The sequence below is a fragment of the Ursus americanus genome, chromosome 3 (genome assembly GCF_024610735.1).
Source record: "Ursus americanus isolate L20-20 chromosome 3, mUrsAme1.1.p, whole genome shotgun sequence".
Classification (NCBI taxonomy): Eukaryota; Metazoa; Chordata; class Mammalia; order Carnivora; family Ursidae; genus Ursus; species Ursus americanus.
The window spans coordinates 12,365,630-12,383,469 of record NC_142129.1 but is presented as its reverse complement, the minus strand read 5'-3'; the positions used below and the strand labels follow the sequence as shown (position 1 = coordinate 12,383,469).

The 17,840-nt window shown below is 39.3% G+C and overlaps 1 protein-coding gene across 1 annotated transcript in view; it reads left to right on the top strand.

The window, feature by feature from the left end:
- MGAM2 (maltase-glucoamylase 2 (putative)) overlaps window positions 1-15,976 on the top strand; it is an 86,801-nt gene extending 70,825 nt beyond the window's left edge. The window contains exons 45-47 of the mRNA XM_087860774.1: window positions 3,465-3,514; window positions 7,651-7,824; window positions 9,145-15,976. Of these exons, the coding sequence (XP_087716900.1) occupies window positions 3,465-3,514; window positions 7,651-7,824; window positions 9,145-12,675 (3,755 nt within the window). The 3' untranslated portion in view covers window positions 12,676-15,976. The remainder of the gene's footprint in view (window positions 1-3,464; window positions 3,515-7,650; window positions 7,825-9,144) is intronic.
- Window positions 15,977-17,840: the final 1,864 nt, after the last annotated feature.

Sequence of the window (17,840 nt, the reverse complement as noted above, 5' to 3'; positions counted from 1 at the left end):
ATTTAAGAATTATATTTATTAATGAGCTATAATGTTCCCATCTCTTAGGAAGTACGTATTTTTCCTTAGATTAAATCTATGTGAAGGATGAGATTTTAATCAGGGATTTGTTTGGTGAGCAAGAAATTGCAACAAAAGGAGTTAGTGGCTGTGCCGAGGTATTCCACACTGTATCACGCCAGTGATGTCTTGCCAAGGTGACTGCAGACTGCATTGTCCGATCACGCCAGCTACACGCTTGGTGATTGGGCAGGAAGCAATTCCATTATCATGATATGGAACATGGGCAATAAAGTCCGGTTAGAGAACAATGAGAGATAAGGAGATTCATTTTGCACACTTGGAATTTGAGATGCCTATGGAGTCTCCTGGTGGGGCTCATAATTTGCAAATTTGGGTGTGATGACAGGAAGTCTGATGAAGAGAGGAGTGAGAAGCCTGGGAGTGTTGTGACAAGTAGAAATCACACTGGATTAATCTTTAAGATTAATCAGGTAGAAGTTTTTTTAAATATATATTCTTATAAAAAATAAATGCCTTTTTGTTGTTGTTAGCTTTGGGGCCCGACTTTAACTTTTTTGGTAACAGGTTTATTGAGATACAATTCACACACCATGTAATGTACCCACTTTGAGTGCACATTTCACTGGTTTTAGGTTGTTGCCAAGTTGTGCAACCATTACACAGTTTTAGAACAATTTCTTTACCCCCCAAATAAGCCTTCCACCTTTTAGATATCACCCCTCAATCCCCCCTTGCCCTGCCCCCGTTCTCTCCAGCCCCAGGAGATGCAGCCCTAGGCATTTACTACTCTGTCACTATACATCCGTGTATGCTGGACATTTCATAGGAATGGGATCATATGGAGTCACAGATATGGAATAAACGTGGCCCTTGATTGCTGTCTTCTTTCACTTAGCATTACATTTTTAAGATTCTACCATGTTGTAGCATGTATCTATACTTCATTTCTTTAATATGGCTGAAATAGTATGATGTTGTATGAATATACCACATTTTATATATCCAGTTATCAGCTAGTAGATGTTTGGGTTGTTTCCACTTTTTCACTATTAGGAAAAATGCTGCTATGAACAATTGTGTACAAGCTTTTGTATAGATATATTTTTTTAGTTCTCTAGGGTCCATACCTAGGAGTGGAATTTCCCCTTTATATAGTAACTTTATGTTTACTTTTGTGGGGATTCCCAGATTCTTTTATAAGGAGGCCGCACAATTTTACAGTGTATGTGGGGTCCAGTGTCTCTACATCCTCGTCAACACTTATCATCATCTTTTTGAGTAGTCATCCTAGGGGGTGCGAAGTAATATGCCATTGTAGCTTTGATTGATTTGTATTTCCCTGATAACTAATCCCATCGAACACCTTTTCATGTACTTACTGGCCATTCATACATCTTCTCTGGAGAAATGTCTATTCACAACTTGTGTCAATTTTTACATTAGATTATCTTTTTATTATTGAATTTTAAGTGTTTTTATGTCTTGTAGATACAAGTCCCTTATCAGACATATGATTGATCATACTGACAATTTGGGCTAGATAGTTTTTTGTTGCTGGTAGTGGTTGAACTGTTAATTACAAGGTGTTTAGCAACACCCCCCAAATGCCAAAAGCACTCTCCCCAACCCCAAGATGTAACAATCAAATGTGTTTCTAGATATCACCAAATGTCCCACCAGCAAAATCACTGCTGGTTGAGAACCAATGTTTTAAGGGAATCTAGAGTCCTTTTACATAGCTTGAGCTAATTAGACTAGATGATTGATGTCATAGTGGGTTAATAACACCACAGCTAGTTAAAAATCAGCTCCCTGTGAGCAATATATTTCAAAAATGTAAGGGGAAAACAACTTTCTATAAAATTTTAGTTTCGTTCAACAAATGTCTTAGTCTCGAGGTTAAAAATCAATAGTCCCTGAAAGTTTTTAAATTATTACACTTTTTAACTTCTATGGAGAGACTCTTTGCTCCTTTTCACCAAACAGACTTAGAAATTCAAAATTTAAAACACCAAGACACAGTGTAAGTATAGCTTTAACTTAAATTTTCTATTAATAGGTTTTTAACTATTTGTTAAATTTTTTCTTACATAAGGAGATTTAATAGCTAGTTCAAGGATAATCTTAGATCACCTTATTAACAAAATTCCATTTAAAAAATTCTTCATTCAAACTGCTGAAAGAGTCTATAAGTATTTGCTTAGGTTACATTTTCTAGCCAAGGCTAAATTTAAAAAATATAGGTTTTGTAATTATTTCTGCAAGAGTAGAGCTAATTTATAGAAAAGAAAGAAGAGGATTAATTGGTTCAGAGAGAATACATTGGAATATTGGTAAGAGATAGAATGTTGATAAGGGCAAGAACAGAACATGAAATGGAAATGACTTATTTTTAAGAAATAAGAATTATAGAAGCTACATGAGAAGAATGAGTAAAGTAGGCATCTGCTAAGGATTATTTCAAGGAAGAGACGTGTCGGGAAGAGGTCTAAAACACCCGAATATCATGAAGAGACATTTAGATGTAATATACTGTGTCACTGGTGACTTTGAAAAGATTGGATTCAGTGAAAAAGGCAACATAGGAACTGAAGTATAGGAGATGTAGGATTGAATTATGAGTCGAGTCCACAGACCTAACAAGCAGAGGCTACCTTTTTTGACAATATGGCACTAAAAAGGAGATGTGGTGATTGCTTGCTATAGAGAGAGCCAAGAAAAGGGTTTGTCAGAATAGAGTGTTCTGGAGCATATTTGGAGACTAGAGGAGCAAAGAGGGTCTGGGGAAGAACTGATGGAGAAAGCGTTGAAGAGGCAGGAGGGCTTGGGAACTAGAGCACTGTGATAAGATGATCTCAGAGAAGGATCATGCAGGCGAAGATGATGACGACTTTGCTAATGGTAGTGAAGAATACATTTTGAGCACTTCCTCTGCTCATAGGGCATACCACGAGCTAGGTGCTACTATCTCCATTTTTCAGATGAGAAAATGTTATTTGGAGTTTGCACAACTACTAAGTGTAGGAGCAGGGATTTGAATCCCTGTCAGTCTGACTTGAGCCTGAATTCCTAACCACTCTCCTCTGCTTTGAACCTTTATCATCATAGCCATGTCAACTCTCATGGCTCTGTGCTTGTTACATCAGCACAGAAGAAACCAGTCAGTAGGCTCCACATTTCCTCATCCAGGGTATCTATCCTTAGTTCAACCAAGATTTTCTGGTTTTACAGCCACTTGATCCTCACTTGAAATACCATCGTCCATATGCACATCCCCATACTACCCTGGAGTGAAAGAATCCCTTGGCTACTATCCTTAATGTTCCTTAAAGATGTCGTGATTATCCTGATCAGTAATTGTGACCCCTTTGACTGTATACGAGATTATCTGCTATAGTTGAAACAATGAGTAGTTGCTTATTCTTTTTTCTTGCTTGCAGATACCTATGAAAATGGGAACTATTTCTTGGCAAAATTTACAGCAGCTCAGGTAAGACTGTTTTATTGAATTTTATAAATCCATTCCCATTTAGCTGCAGAGTAAACATTATCAGTTAGTTGTATCACAGTAATATCCTACATCATAATAGGAGGAACTTCCTACCTTTACACTTATAAATTGGGTCTGTTAACATTAATATAAGGAAGAAATGGTCCTTATTTTGACAATTACCCAGTATGCCATCAGTTTTATAAGAAGGAACTTGTAATTCATATATATGCTGGTGAAAAAAATGAGTCTTTAAATGTATGACATGTTTTCTGGGGATGAGACAGCGTTTTCTGGCTGATAATTGCAGGATAAATGCCAGATCAATTATCTGTTGCACAGCAATGGTGTATAAGAAACAACTTCAAAACCTCAGCAGCTGTAACAATAAATAAATAATTTAAACAATAAATAAATTATTTAGCCCATGAGTTCATCGTGTTCAGATGATCTGGGCTGGACTTGGCTGATCTTGGCTGGCTCGCAATCAGTCAGGGGGCTGTTTGGCTGCTTGGATGATCCTGGCTGTACTCCCTCACATACCTGTCATCTGGCTCTTCAACGATCTGAGAAAAAGAAATATGTTCAATTGGCATTATGAAGACTTAACAAGACTTTGAGACTGATTACAAGCAGAATCAAGGGAAAATGAAGAAAAGAGGATATAACTCGAAGTAAATGGGTGTGCTGAAGCTAGCTCTTATTGATTTGGGAAAGCCTACTGTTTTGTATTTGTTTTTAAAGATTTATTTATTTGAGAGAGAGAGAGAACACACACATAGAGGAAGAGGGAGAGGGAGAGGGAGAAGCAGAATCCCCTCTGAACAAGGAGCCCAATGTGGGCCTTGATCCCAGGACCCTGAGATCATGACCTGAGCTGAAAGCAGATGCTTAACCGACTGAGTCACCCAGGCACCCCTGGGAAAGCCTACTGTTAAATTGCCTGGAATTTTATAAGCTAGTCCTTATATTAATATTATCTAAGATCGCCTTAGGGGCAGGTCTGGGCAGGATCTTTTTTATGACTGTGGTAGAGGGCAAAAAGAGAAGTGGAAATGCTTGAGCACTTTTTAAAATCTCCAATTTGCAGCAAGTTGACTAATATCCTATTAGCAAGGGAAAGTCAGATGGCCAAGCCCAAAGACAAGGGTGGGATGGAATGCCCTATCCAGAGAGGAAGGGCATTACCAAAATTACATGGAAAAGGGTATGAATAGGCAGGAGTGAATAAATTGGAGAAAATAATGCAACCAATCTACCAGGCATTTTAAATGACTCCAGAGATAACCCATATCATTCTCATTAGACTGGGAGGATCACTGAATGTCAAACCTGGAATTTGCTTCTCTGTAATTTTTACCTATTGATTTGCATTTAAGGAATAGCATAACACAAATCTATTGTCTTTTCTACTAACAGTGCTTCAGTTATTTGAAGATGTCTGTTGTGTATAAATTCTGAATTCTTTTGGAATTATACACCTGCAGGCTAACTTCACTCTTCCTCTGTTTTGTGCTTAAACAGATCTGATTATTCTGTTTGGACCATAATTAGTCTAGATTCCTCTCAAAAGATGGTACCCATGATTGAAAGAATATCTTAGAGCTGCATTATCCAATATGATAGCTACTAGCCACATGTGACTTTTTTTTTTTTTTAGAGAGAGAGAGCGAGAGAGCACACATGCATGCTCAAGCACAAGCGGAGTTGGGGGGAGGGCAGAGGGAGAGGGAAAGAGAGAATCTTAAGCAGGCTCCATACCCAGTGCATTGTGGAGGCCCATGTGGGGCTGTATTTCATGACTCTGAAATCATGACCTGAGCCAAAATTAAGAGTTGGACGCTTAACCAACTGAGCCACCCAGGGTCCCCATGTGATTTTGAGCACTAGAAATGTGACTAGCCTAATGTGAAATACTTGAAAGACTGTAAAATACCTCGTTAATATTTTTATACTGAATACATGTTAAGTAATAATATTTTGGATATGTTGGGTTAAATAAAATGTATTTTCAAATAAATTTCTCCTGTTTCCTTTTACTTTTAAAAAATGTGGCTACGAGGGGCGCCTGGGTGGTGCAGTCGTTAAGCATCTGCCTTCGGCTCAGGGCGTGATCCCGGCATTCTGGGATCAAGCCCCACATCAGGCTCCTCTGCTAGGAGCCTGCTTCTTCCTCTCCCACTCCCCCTGCTTGTGTTCCCTCTCTCAACGGCTGTCTCTCTCTGTCAAATAAATAAATAAAATCTTTTAAAAAAATGTGGCTATGAGAAAATTTAAAATTACATATATGGATTGCCATATACTTCTGTAGATGGCATGAACTTTATACTGCAAAACAGGCAACCTCAAAACATCAGTGACATGAAACAATAAACTGTTCATTGCCCAACTATTACCTCTTTTTAGTTATACTCTATTTTCTTACTGTCACTGCCTCACATTGTGTTAATTTTTTAAACACATGTATCAGACGTTATAAATCTCATAGTCAACTAAAACTTTCAAATTATCTTCATAGACATGATTGTCAGGTCATGATCTCTCCATCCTGCAGTTGCCTTTTTGAAACTAAATGCAAGACCTTGCATTTAATTAATAATATAAGTTGTATATTAATTAAATGTGTAAATTCTCTGCTCTTAATTTAAGAAAAGTTGAATTGAAGACTACATATTTTTCCTCTTAAAATGTTGTTGTTTTAATGAAACTGTTGATTTAGAAGTCCTGGATTTTAGTTCTGTTTGTACTACTAACTAGTTATTTAACCTAGGGAAGACACTTCCCCTGTTTAATCTGTGTTTCTTTATTACAAAGCATTACATTTCCCTTAAATACTTCCTAACTCTAAAATTTCATTCTTCTGTTATTCCAAAGAAGCGATAAGTGAATGCTTATTTCTATGTGATATTTGATGGCATTTCTTTCTAAGGATCAGAGGCTTGACATGAAAGAAAGCTTCTAACTTTCCATGGGGTAATTGTCAATGGCGTGCTGGTTGCTATGGGGTTATGGGGGTGTAGAGCTGATTTGTAGCATTTGCTAATTCTGTCGTGTAAGTACTCCCACCATTTTAGCCAATTTCAGGCTATCAACTGGCTTTCAAAATTCCAGGCAATTAAACAGTAGACTCTCCCAAATCCATAAGCACTAGCTTCAGCTCACCCATTTACTTCAAGTTATATCCCTTTTTCTTCATTTTCCCTTGATTCTGCTTGTGCAGTCAGTCTCAAAACTTATTAATTTCTCCATAAAGCCAATTGAATGGCTTTCTTTTTCTTTCTACTGTTGCCATGAAAGTCAAGTTTATAGCGTTGCTGTACTGCGGCTAGCTCCTTGAGGCATTGCATAGAATCTTCCTCATCCTGTCTTACGTCTTCACCAGTCTTATTTTGTTTGCTCGGCATGAGCTACCGAAGCTCTTGCACTCAGTGAGCATGCCTTTCTTCCGTATGTCCCTGCCTCCAGCCCCTTCCTCATGCATCTCACCTTTCTAAATCCATCCACCCTTCCTGGCTTCCTAGAGTTCCATGTCCTTCCTAAGTCCTTTCTTGACCCTCCCCCATTCCGTAGTGATTTCTCCTTTCTCTTACCACCCATAACAAATATTCACTATGGTTTTCATTTGGGCCTTAATCATGTGCTATTTCGTGACTTACCTCACATTAGTTTAACTCTTGTGTTAACACTTAAACAGTTCATGATTTAGTCAAGACCTATATTTATTGCCAACTATCCTTAGTCTAGGGGCTATATCCCGTGATTCTGTGTTCACTCTGTGTTAACTCATACAGAGCTATGCACATAGGGGCGTCACACTTCCGACCCTACCTGTGTCATTTAGCTACTCCCTTTACTCCCGGAGCCTCAATTTCCTCCTTCATAAAACTGAGATAATGATGCTTGCTTTTCAAAATCCTTGTAAGAATTAGTAACAATATAGGTAAAATAACTTTCATTATGTTGGTGTTATCAAGTTTATCACAGCAGGTACTCAGGAAGTCTATCTTCATGCGGTGTTTAAGAATAAAACAGCAAACAGCATGACAGTAGTAATTTGAGATTTCTTAATATTTTAATGTGAAATACAGTGTCTTAGCAGATGTATTATGTATTTTTCTCTTTAATGTTCTTTATAGAATCTATTGCAAATCCAGACCATACACAATAAGTATTTGAGTGACTCGAATCCACTGAAAGTTGGATATATTAAAATCTGGGGGACAAACTCTACTTCTGTGACACAAGTCACTTTCACCTACGACAACCAGCAATTCACAGAGATGAATTTCAAGAGTGACCCTTACAATCAGGTATGTCTCAAAGGAATGTTATATCATAAATTAATTTTATTATTCTGCAAAGTTATCACTTTTATTTTCATTATTTTATTTGCTTGTATTTGAAAGGTTATAAAGAAACATACAATAGTATGTTCCTGAAAAGTTGGGAGTGTTGAATCCTATTGTAAAATGTGCAGCATCAGTGGTCTTCCCAATGTAGTCCAGGGATCAGTAGTCAATGGTCTGGTGAAATCCTTTCCATGTGTTTCCCAGAAGTGGTTCTATGTGTTTAGTGAGGTTGGTCTCTCAGGCTAGCATAACAAAACTTATTTGCTTCTGTGGCAGAGGCTAAAATAAAAGAGAGATTGCCTAAAATTGTTGGAGATTTTCTCCCTCCTTCCGGAAATTACTCATGTCCCTGGTCAGATTGATAGATCTTAGAGGTTGGTGAAAATTGGCAGTCAGCTGTGGTAATCATCAAAATGAATATGTCCCACCTGTGATGTGAGATAAAATTATTTGGTTAACAAAACAGAGTGACATAAATAGACCCTCTAGCAGGGTCTACTTTTGGAGCCACCTATGTGGAAGACAGATTACCAGTAGGGTTACCAAGAGTAACCACAGAGGGGAAAGTAACCCGCTTTAGAACACTAGACCTGTCCTAAGAATGATCCAGTGACCTGTAGGGGGTCATTTAGCAAAGCGAAAATGGGTAAGTACAGTTCCTGTCTTCCAAGCAGTAAAAGAGTGCCCACCCTGCTGATATTTGGATTTTGGAAAATGACCCTCCGATCAATCAGGTAGCTTTTCTCTCTTTAGTTCTTTCTAGTTCTTTACTTCAACACATTTTTCCTGGACTATTGAGCTCAAGACTACCCTCTGCAAGTAATTACTTCCAATTAAGACTGAGGCAGACCTGCTTTGTAGGAAACTCTGTAGCATATCAGATGCCTATTATATGCCAGGCACTACACTAGGTGTCTGGCTGGTGAAAGCATGAAACCGGACTGCCCCGAGGGAGGTTAAAATCTAGTGGCAAAGCAAAGAGATTTTTATAAGCATTGGTTATCAATGCTTAGTCAAAGCTGCAAATACTTGCAAGCAATGTGGTGTGGCCCGATGAAGTGGAAAGACACAGATTTCCAGCACAGGGATCATGCATACAATATATCCCCCTATTTATCTGTCTGAAATCAGTGACCCAAAAAGGAATCTTTATATCCTTTTATTACTCTCTGGAAAAGAATGAATACATTGGTTTTTGTTAAATTGTAATTTGAAAAAAAGACTTAAATGTGATGTTTAAGAAGTTCTCAAATACCAACTTTATCTCTTCTTTTCTGGCAGACTCTGACTATTCAACTGACTGACAAGATTATCAGCCTAGAAAAGCTAACTGAGGTTACTTGGATATACGGTGGCCCTATAGTTTCTACTACACCTATGACAAGTACCTTCACAACAGGTTCTCTATATCCTTCTACAGTTACTACTAAGGCTACCACTTTTGAGACTATTCTCACTAGTTCTGCCACTACTAGTACTACTCTTATCTCAACCACTGCTTTCCCAACAAGTGCTACTGAAGTTACAACTAGTACTACTGGCCCTAGTACCACTACACCTTTCCTAACAAGTACTATTGAAGTTATAACTAGTTCTAATGTTCCTAATACCACTACATCTTCTCCCCCAAATACTACCACTAGCAGTAGTACTCTTCCTGTTCCTAATACCACTACGCCTTCCCCCCCAAATACTACCACTAGCAGTAGTACTCTTCCTATCACAGGCACTCCTTTCCCGACAGCTGCTACTACTAACTTTACAGCTAGTACTCCTGTTCCTAATACCACTACGCCTTCCCGCCCAAATACTACCGCTAGCAGTAGTACTCTTCCAATCACAGGCACTCCTTTCCCGACAGCTGCTACTACTAACTTTACAGCTGTTCCTAATACCACTACGCCTTCCCCCCCAAATACTACCGCTAGCAGTAGTACTCTTCCTATTACAGGCACTCCTTTCCCGACAGCTGCTACTACTAACTTTACAGCTGTTCCTAATACCACTACGCCTTCCCCCCCAAATACTACCGCTAGCAGTAGTACTCTTCCTATCACAGGCACTCCTTTCCCGACAGCTGCTACTACTAACTTTACAGCTGTTCCTAATACCACTACGCCTTCCCCCCCAAATACTACCACTAGAAGTAGTACCCTTCCAATCACAGGCACTCCTTTTCCGACAGCTGCTACTACTAACTTTACAGCTGTTCCTAATACCACTACGCCTTCCCCCCCAAATACTACCGCTAGCAGTAGTACTCTTCCTATCACAGGCACTCCTTTCCTGACAGCTACTACTAACTTTACAGCTGTTCCTAATACCACTACGCCTTCCCCCCCAAATACTACCGCTAGCAGTAGTACTCTTCCTATCACAGGCACTCCTTTCCCGACAGCTGCTACTACTAACTTTACAGCTAGTACTCCTGTTCTTAATACCACTACGCCTTCCCCCCCAAATACTACCGCTAGTGCTAGTACTCTTCCTATCACAGGCACTCCTTTCCCGACAGCTGCTACTACTAACTTTACAGCTGTTCCTAATACCACTACGCCTTCCCCCCCAAATACTACCACTAGCAGTAGTACCCTTCCAATCACAGGCACTCCTTTTCCGACAGCTGCTACTACTAACTTTACAGCTGTTCCTAATACCACTACGCCTTCCCCCCCAAATACTACCACTAGCAGTAGTACTCTTCCTATCACAGGCACTCCTTTCCCGACAGCTATTACTAACTTTACAGCTAGCACTCCCATTCCTAATACCACTACGCCTTCCCCCCCAAATACTACCGCTAGCACTAGTACTCTTCCTATCACAGGCACTCCTTTCCCGACAGCTACTACTAACTTTACAGCTGTTCCTAATACCACTACGCCTTCCCCCCAAAATACTACCACTAGCAGTAGTACCCTTCCTATCACAGGCACTCCTTTCCCTACAGGTACTACTGGCTTTACAACTAGTACTCCTGTTCCTAATACCACTATGCCTTCCCCCCCAAATACTACCGCTACCAGTAGTACCCTTCCTATCACAGGCACTCCTTTCCCGACAGGTACTACTGACTTTACAGCTAGTACTCCTGTTCCTAATACCACTACGCCTTCCCCCCCAAATACTACCGCTAGCAGTAGTACCCTTCCAATCCTAGGCACTCCTTTCCTGACAGGTACTACTGACTTTACAGCTAATACTCCTGTTCCTAATACCACTACACCTTCCCCCTCAAATACTACCGCTAGCAGTAGTACCCTTCCAATCACAGGCACTCCTTTTCCGACAGCTGCTACTACTAACTTTACAGCTGTTCCTAATACCACTACGCCTTCCCCCCCAAATACTACCGCTAGCAGTAGTACTCTTCCTATCACAGGCACTCCTTTCCCGACAGCTACTACTGACTTTACAGCTAGCACTCCTGTTCCTAATACCACTACGCCTTCCCCCCCAAATACTACCACTAGCAGTAGTGCTCTTCCAATCACAGGCACTCCTTTCCTGACAGCTACTACTGACTTTACAGCTAATACTCCTGTTCCTAATACCACTACGCCTTCCCCCCCAAATACTACCACTAGCACTAGTGCTCTTCCTATCACAGGCACTCCTTTCCCGACAGCTACTACTGACTTTACAGCTAGTACTCCTGTTCCTAATACCACTACGCCTTCTCCCCCAAATACTACCACTACCAGTAGTACCCTTCCTATCACAGGCACTCCTTTCCCGACAGGTACTACTGACTTTACAGCTAGTACTCCTGTTCCTAATACCACTACGCCTTCCCCCCCAAATACTACCACTAGCAGTAGTACTCTTCCAATCACAGGCACTCCTTTCCCGACAGGTACTACTGACTTTACAGCTAATACTCCTGTTCCTAATACCACTACGCCTTCCCTGACAAGTACCACTACTGCTAGCACTAGTACTACCCTTCCTATCACAAGCTCTCCCTTCCCAGCAAGCACTATTGATGTTACAACTAGTACTGCTGTTACTAATACCACTCTGCCTTCCCCTATAAGTACCACTGCTAGCATTAGTACTACTCTTCCTATCATAACCACTGCTTTCCCAACAAGTAATACTGATGCTAACACCAATACTACTGTTCTAATTACCACTACTCTTTCTCCAATAAGTACTGATACTAGTAGCACCAATAATACTGTTCCAATTACAACTACTCCTTCTACGAATGGTAGTGCTAATAGTACTATCAATGGTTTTCCTATTATGACTACTTTTTCTGTAACTACTCATGCTATGAACACTACTGTTGCTATGGTAACCACTTCTCCTATAAGTACTGATGTTGCTAGCACTGGCAACCATACTCCCATTACCAGTTCTCCTTCCCCTACAATATCTGGTGGTAATAGTACTAGTTATACTATTCCTACAATGTCTACTCTTTCTACAGATATTTACACTACTAGCACTAATACCATAGCTACCCCTACCACCAGTACTATACATAGTACAGGGCATGCAGTAAATATTACTGATGCAGATAACTCTAGCAGTGTTCCAGGTAACACTACACATGTTTCTATTCCAAATACCACAATAGCCTTAGACACATTAATGACTGCTCTTCTAGACCCAGCAACACACCATCAGGTAACAACAAACTCTACAGTCAGTTATTTACCTATTATTGTAACTAATGCTACCACCAGTATTATAAATACTACTGCATATGCTCTAAATACTACCATTTTTGATAGACCAATGAATGCTTCTGCTACCATACCAACTTATATTGCAAATGCCGTAAATGCTACTCTAGTTCCATGATTACTACTCAAAGCAGGATAATTACTACAGACATCTCTTTAAAACAACAGCTATAGATATAAAAAATCAATTAAATATACATGATCTTACGTTACATAAGTTTTCACAGATATTAACACTAGCTTTTATAACTATGGCTTCTCCAAGCACTGTAGACATGGCAGATATGTCTAAAGATGCATCGATGATTATTTTTATAAGTATAATTAAAGAAGCTCTGGATACTTCTTCTGTAGCCAGAATATATACTCCTATTTTAAAAATTATAACCCCTACAGCCCTATCAATTAAACTGTAGATATTTTATATATCCTTGCTGGAGACGTCATAGGTGATTTGGTATCTCAGATAATACCATATTAAGCTCTGTAAATACTACTGCTTTAGACGTAGTTATTGAAGTAACCTAACTTGTTCTTGGGTTACAGGGCATGATACTATAACTGAGAGCACTGGTGATACATGGCATTCACATGGCCACTGTAGCAACCGTTGTTAATATTATAGTGATTATTTAATTAGTAATGTTAAAAATCATGCCTTTTTTCCTATGGACTTTTCCACATACCACAGCTACCAATTTAGCAATTCACTATTACACATCCTGAAAGTATTATTGCTTCTAAAGCAATCCTAGCTGTAACCATAGATATGGAAAGTGCTACAATTGTAGATCTTGTACATACTTGGACTCCAGAAACTCAAATAATTAAATTAAAAATATTAGATGTTACTTTCACTATCATAGGAAATAAAAATGTGATTATAGATATTAATAACATAACTTCCTAAACTTTGCAACCACTACTTGCATAGGTACTACTGATACTTACTGCAAATTTGATACGTACTTTTATTTACAGACATTAAATACACTTCCAGGAAATTACTGTTATACAGATAATCTTAGGCCCTTGCTGTTACCCTGAATGACTGGATTCACTTACAAATCTCTAACTCTTCTGTAGACCAAAAATCACCCAGATGGAGATGAATATTTAAAGATATGGCTTAGGGGAGATGGTCTCTACCCTGGGATCAGAGTTCTTGTTTACTTTTAATTGATTATACTCTTGTTTACTTTTTCTCTTATCTACCAGCTTTTCCATTATTACTTCACTGTGACCTCTCCTTCTGTGTTAGACCTTTCAGCATGTTCTTGGTCTTTCATATCAAAATTTACTATTTATCCTTGGTCTGTTACTTTCTTAGATCAGCCAGACCTCATAAATAGACTCATGGTCATAACCAAATACAGACAGTGGAATGCTATTGACAGCTTAATCCTAGGACAGTATTCTCAAAATGTAGTTTGGAGATCCGTGGGAGGGCACAGAACTCTTTCTGGGGTTCACAAGGTCAAATCTGTTTCCATAATACTATGCTTTTCTTTTCCTCTTTTCCTCTCATTCTCTATTAGTAGACAGTGGCATTTTCCAAAGACTTTATGCTGTTCGGTGTCACAATAGATGAATATAGAAACAGATACAAGGATCTAGCTGTTTCTGTTAAGATAAACATTAAAAAGATTTACAAAATATAAAATATCATTCTTTTCACTATTTTATGCTTTGAAAATATATTTGTTTTTCATAAAAATGTATTATTTATGTGAACATGCAGTTGATATATTGTTATTTTTAATGAATGAAAAAAATAAATTTTTACAAAGTATTTTACAAATGACTCAAGTTTAATTTTGAAAGTACGTATTAGCAGATATAAGCCACCTAAACAAAGCACAGGGTCTTCACTAAATTTGAATGTAAAGGGCTTTTTTAAAAAAAGATTTTATTTATTTATTTGAGAGAGAGAGAAAGAGAGAGAAAGCACGAACAGAGGAAGCAGAAGGAGAGGGACAAGGATACTCCACACTAAGCACGGAGCCCGACTCGTTTCTCAATCCCACAACACTGAGATCATGACCTGAGCTGAGATCAAGAGTTGACATTCAACTGACTGAGCCACCTAGGCACCCCTATAATGAAAGCGGTTCTGAGACCACAAAGAGTTTGAGGATCAGTTCCATAGTTAAATACATTATGAACTCTCCCAGCACTTAGGAACTCCAGCACCTGTTCCTTAAGGTTCTAACTACACACACACCCTGCTATGAACACGCCTGCACAGGCTTCTGACCTCCCAGCACTCCTGCACTATTGTGTGGCTGGCCCGATGGGGTTCTACACGAGGGGCAAAGATTCATCAGTTAGTTGCATTTGCCTTTCGGAATCTTTTCACAAGCTGCAGTCTTCTGAATAAAGTTGATAGACCTTATACCAGGGCATATATGCCTCTCAACCTGACCTTCCCACTCAAAACAAAACAAAATTCATAATTCCAAATTGTACCACTGGCCTGGGTCATGGACTCCCTCACTTGTGTCTTTACCGAGGGAGCTCCAGTGCCCTTTATCTTATTGGCACCACAAACCCTGATACGGGACAAAGTGTTCCACGTCCTAAGGCACACGGGGTTCTGCACACCTAGGCAGATCAGTTTGCCAAAGGCTTTGCTTAAAGCACTTGGGATTTGGAAAACTGAGGATGAATTTGTTCAAACAACCATAGTTCTGTAGTTACTGAAATTCATTCTCTTTGTGAATATAAATCAACCATAATTGAAAATTTGGGATCTTGAAAAGGTAAGTACTGCTGAAAACAACAACAGCAACAACCACCACCACCAACTAAACAAGACAGAAGAAAGGAAACCTGGACTTCAGATGTTTGAAGAAACTTGAGGATTGAAATTTGAGAGTCGACACACAAGATATGATCCTGGAACCATTTAGGAAACCTGGAAAGGGAAGAGGTAAAAGCAAATATCAGCTTGTTCCTTCTGAGTCTTGAGCCCTGTGCTTCCTTCAGAGCCCGACACAGATAATAGATTCCATCGGAGCAACTCTACGAACACCGCCTGCTGTGAGGTTGGTCCAGGGACCGTGGCTTTAGATGGACATGCCACTCCTTGCCTTGGTTTCTCATCTATAAGAGGGAGTAAACACCAGAACTGCAATGTACGTGGAAATGCAGTTTCAGTCTGTAAAATGCTATACAAAATTTTATAATTTTTATTATTATTTCGTAATCCCTTGAGTGTCCTAAATGTCTATTTAAACTTTTCTCTTCTTCCTCCCCCTTGGATTTCCTGAGAGCAGAGCAGTTTCTCCTTAGCGCTGGTACTTTGTAGTAAGTTTACCCCGTGTCTCTTTTTTCAAATGTTTTCAAATGTTTCACTGCTAAATTATATAATGCCCATCTTCCCTCACTTTATAAAATAAAGTGAATGGATAGAACTATCCCAATTTTAGGTTTAGGTTTTTCTTAAGCTTCTTATACTTGCTGCTATTCATATGTTGCCTTCTAGAGAACAAAATGTATAAACAAAACACAGACAAGAAAAATTCTGAAGTAGCCAGTAGAGTTCCTGTGGACAGTGTGTGTGTGTGTGTGTGTGTGTGTGTGTGTGTGTGTGTGTGTGTGTGTATTTGTGTGTGTATCTGTGTATGTCTGTGTGTGTTTCCATGCACATTGTTTAACAAAGCAAACATCGTATTTTCTGCCAGTAGCATTTTCTTTCCTTTGTATAATGAAATTAAATCTATCAGTGTTTCTTCACTTTCTTCAAAGAGCACCGTTATTTGATGGTGGATCACTGAGTAGATGTGAGCGCTGTTGCTTAGCGAGGCCTCGGTCTACTTCTCGTTCTGGCAGTGAGATATTGAGTTGCGCAATGCTTTCCCAAAAGCGACTTACAGTTCAGTCTCTGCACTGAGGGGAGGACAGGGTAATAGTTGTCCCTCAACTTACCTGCATATGGTTATACTTCTCTTCACTTAGGTTTTGTCAAAATAGAATATAAATGTAGGGTTATTTGTTGAAATACAGCATACACATTCTATAATCACACCACAGTGAATGGAATGTGAGGTGAGATGCGCTTCATACTGTAGTGGAAGGAGCAAGAAGCAGTCTTCCATGTTGGAGGTGTTTTGAAGGCATCAGATGATGGACAATCCTCAGAGAAGATGATCTCAAACCAGGCAGAGGCTGATTCACTGGGGCATAAAATGTTATTGTTGTTGTTTTTAAGATTTTGCTTATTTTCTTGAGAGAGAGCACGAGTGGGAGCAGAGGGTGAAAGAGAGGGAGAAGCAGACTCCCTGCTGAGCAGGGAGCCGGACATGGGGCTCTGTCCCTGGACTCCGAGATCATGCCCTGAGCTGCAGGCAGACGCTTAACCAACTGAGCCACCCAGGTGCCCCTGGGCACAAGATGTTTAGAAATCTTTGGGAAACTGCTTTTACCCAAGGCTAGAAGTTTATCACGTTAATTTTAAGAGTAAGATGAGATACTCTAATTTCAAATTAGACAAGATTTTAATTTTCTTCCTGGAAAGCTATAATTTATGATTATAACATATCCTATGAACTTTGTGAAGACATATATTTTTAATTCCAGCTTGAGAAAAATTTAGTCTTTTACTGAATTATATAAAAAGATGATTAGTCAGACACAAAATTGGTGCTATAGACGACAGGCTGTGTTATGGATGTAACACAAGCTTATTTCCGAATATATGCCCAAATAAAGGCACACCTGAGTGGAAACAGATTTTAGGGATTATGTAGTTTAAAATTGCTACCTCATAAATTTTCCTCTAAGCCATGTATTTCCAATCCTCATCAGCATCTGATTAAACACTTTCTTGAAAGGTTGCCCATTCAATGGTTGGGCAGTATTAATGTTTAAAACATTTTTTGTGGCACAGAAAGGAATTTTGGCTCCTGATTTCATGAGCTTTAATTTCATGCCTTAAGTCATCACTGTGATAGCTTTCCACCTTTTCGATGGTGGCTACTATTTTCCTACTAATCACCTAGACCAAAGCTCCTTTTCTCTCAAACATCACTCTCATGACCTATAGTTTTAGGAAAGGCCTGCTTACTTTTATTTAAATGTTGCCATTTTCTGGCTATTTAAATAATTGTCTGTAAAATTCTAGTGATTTGCAGCTCTAAGAAATACATGTTAGGGGCACCTGGATGGCTCAGCCGGTTAAGTGACTGACTCTCGATTTCATGATCTCAGGGTTGGGAGATCGAGCCCCATGTAAGGCTCTGCACTGAGCGTGGAGCCTGAGATTCTATCTCTTCCTCTCCC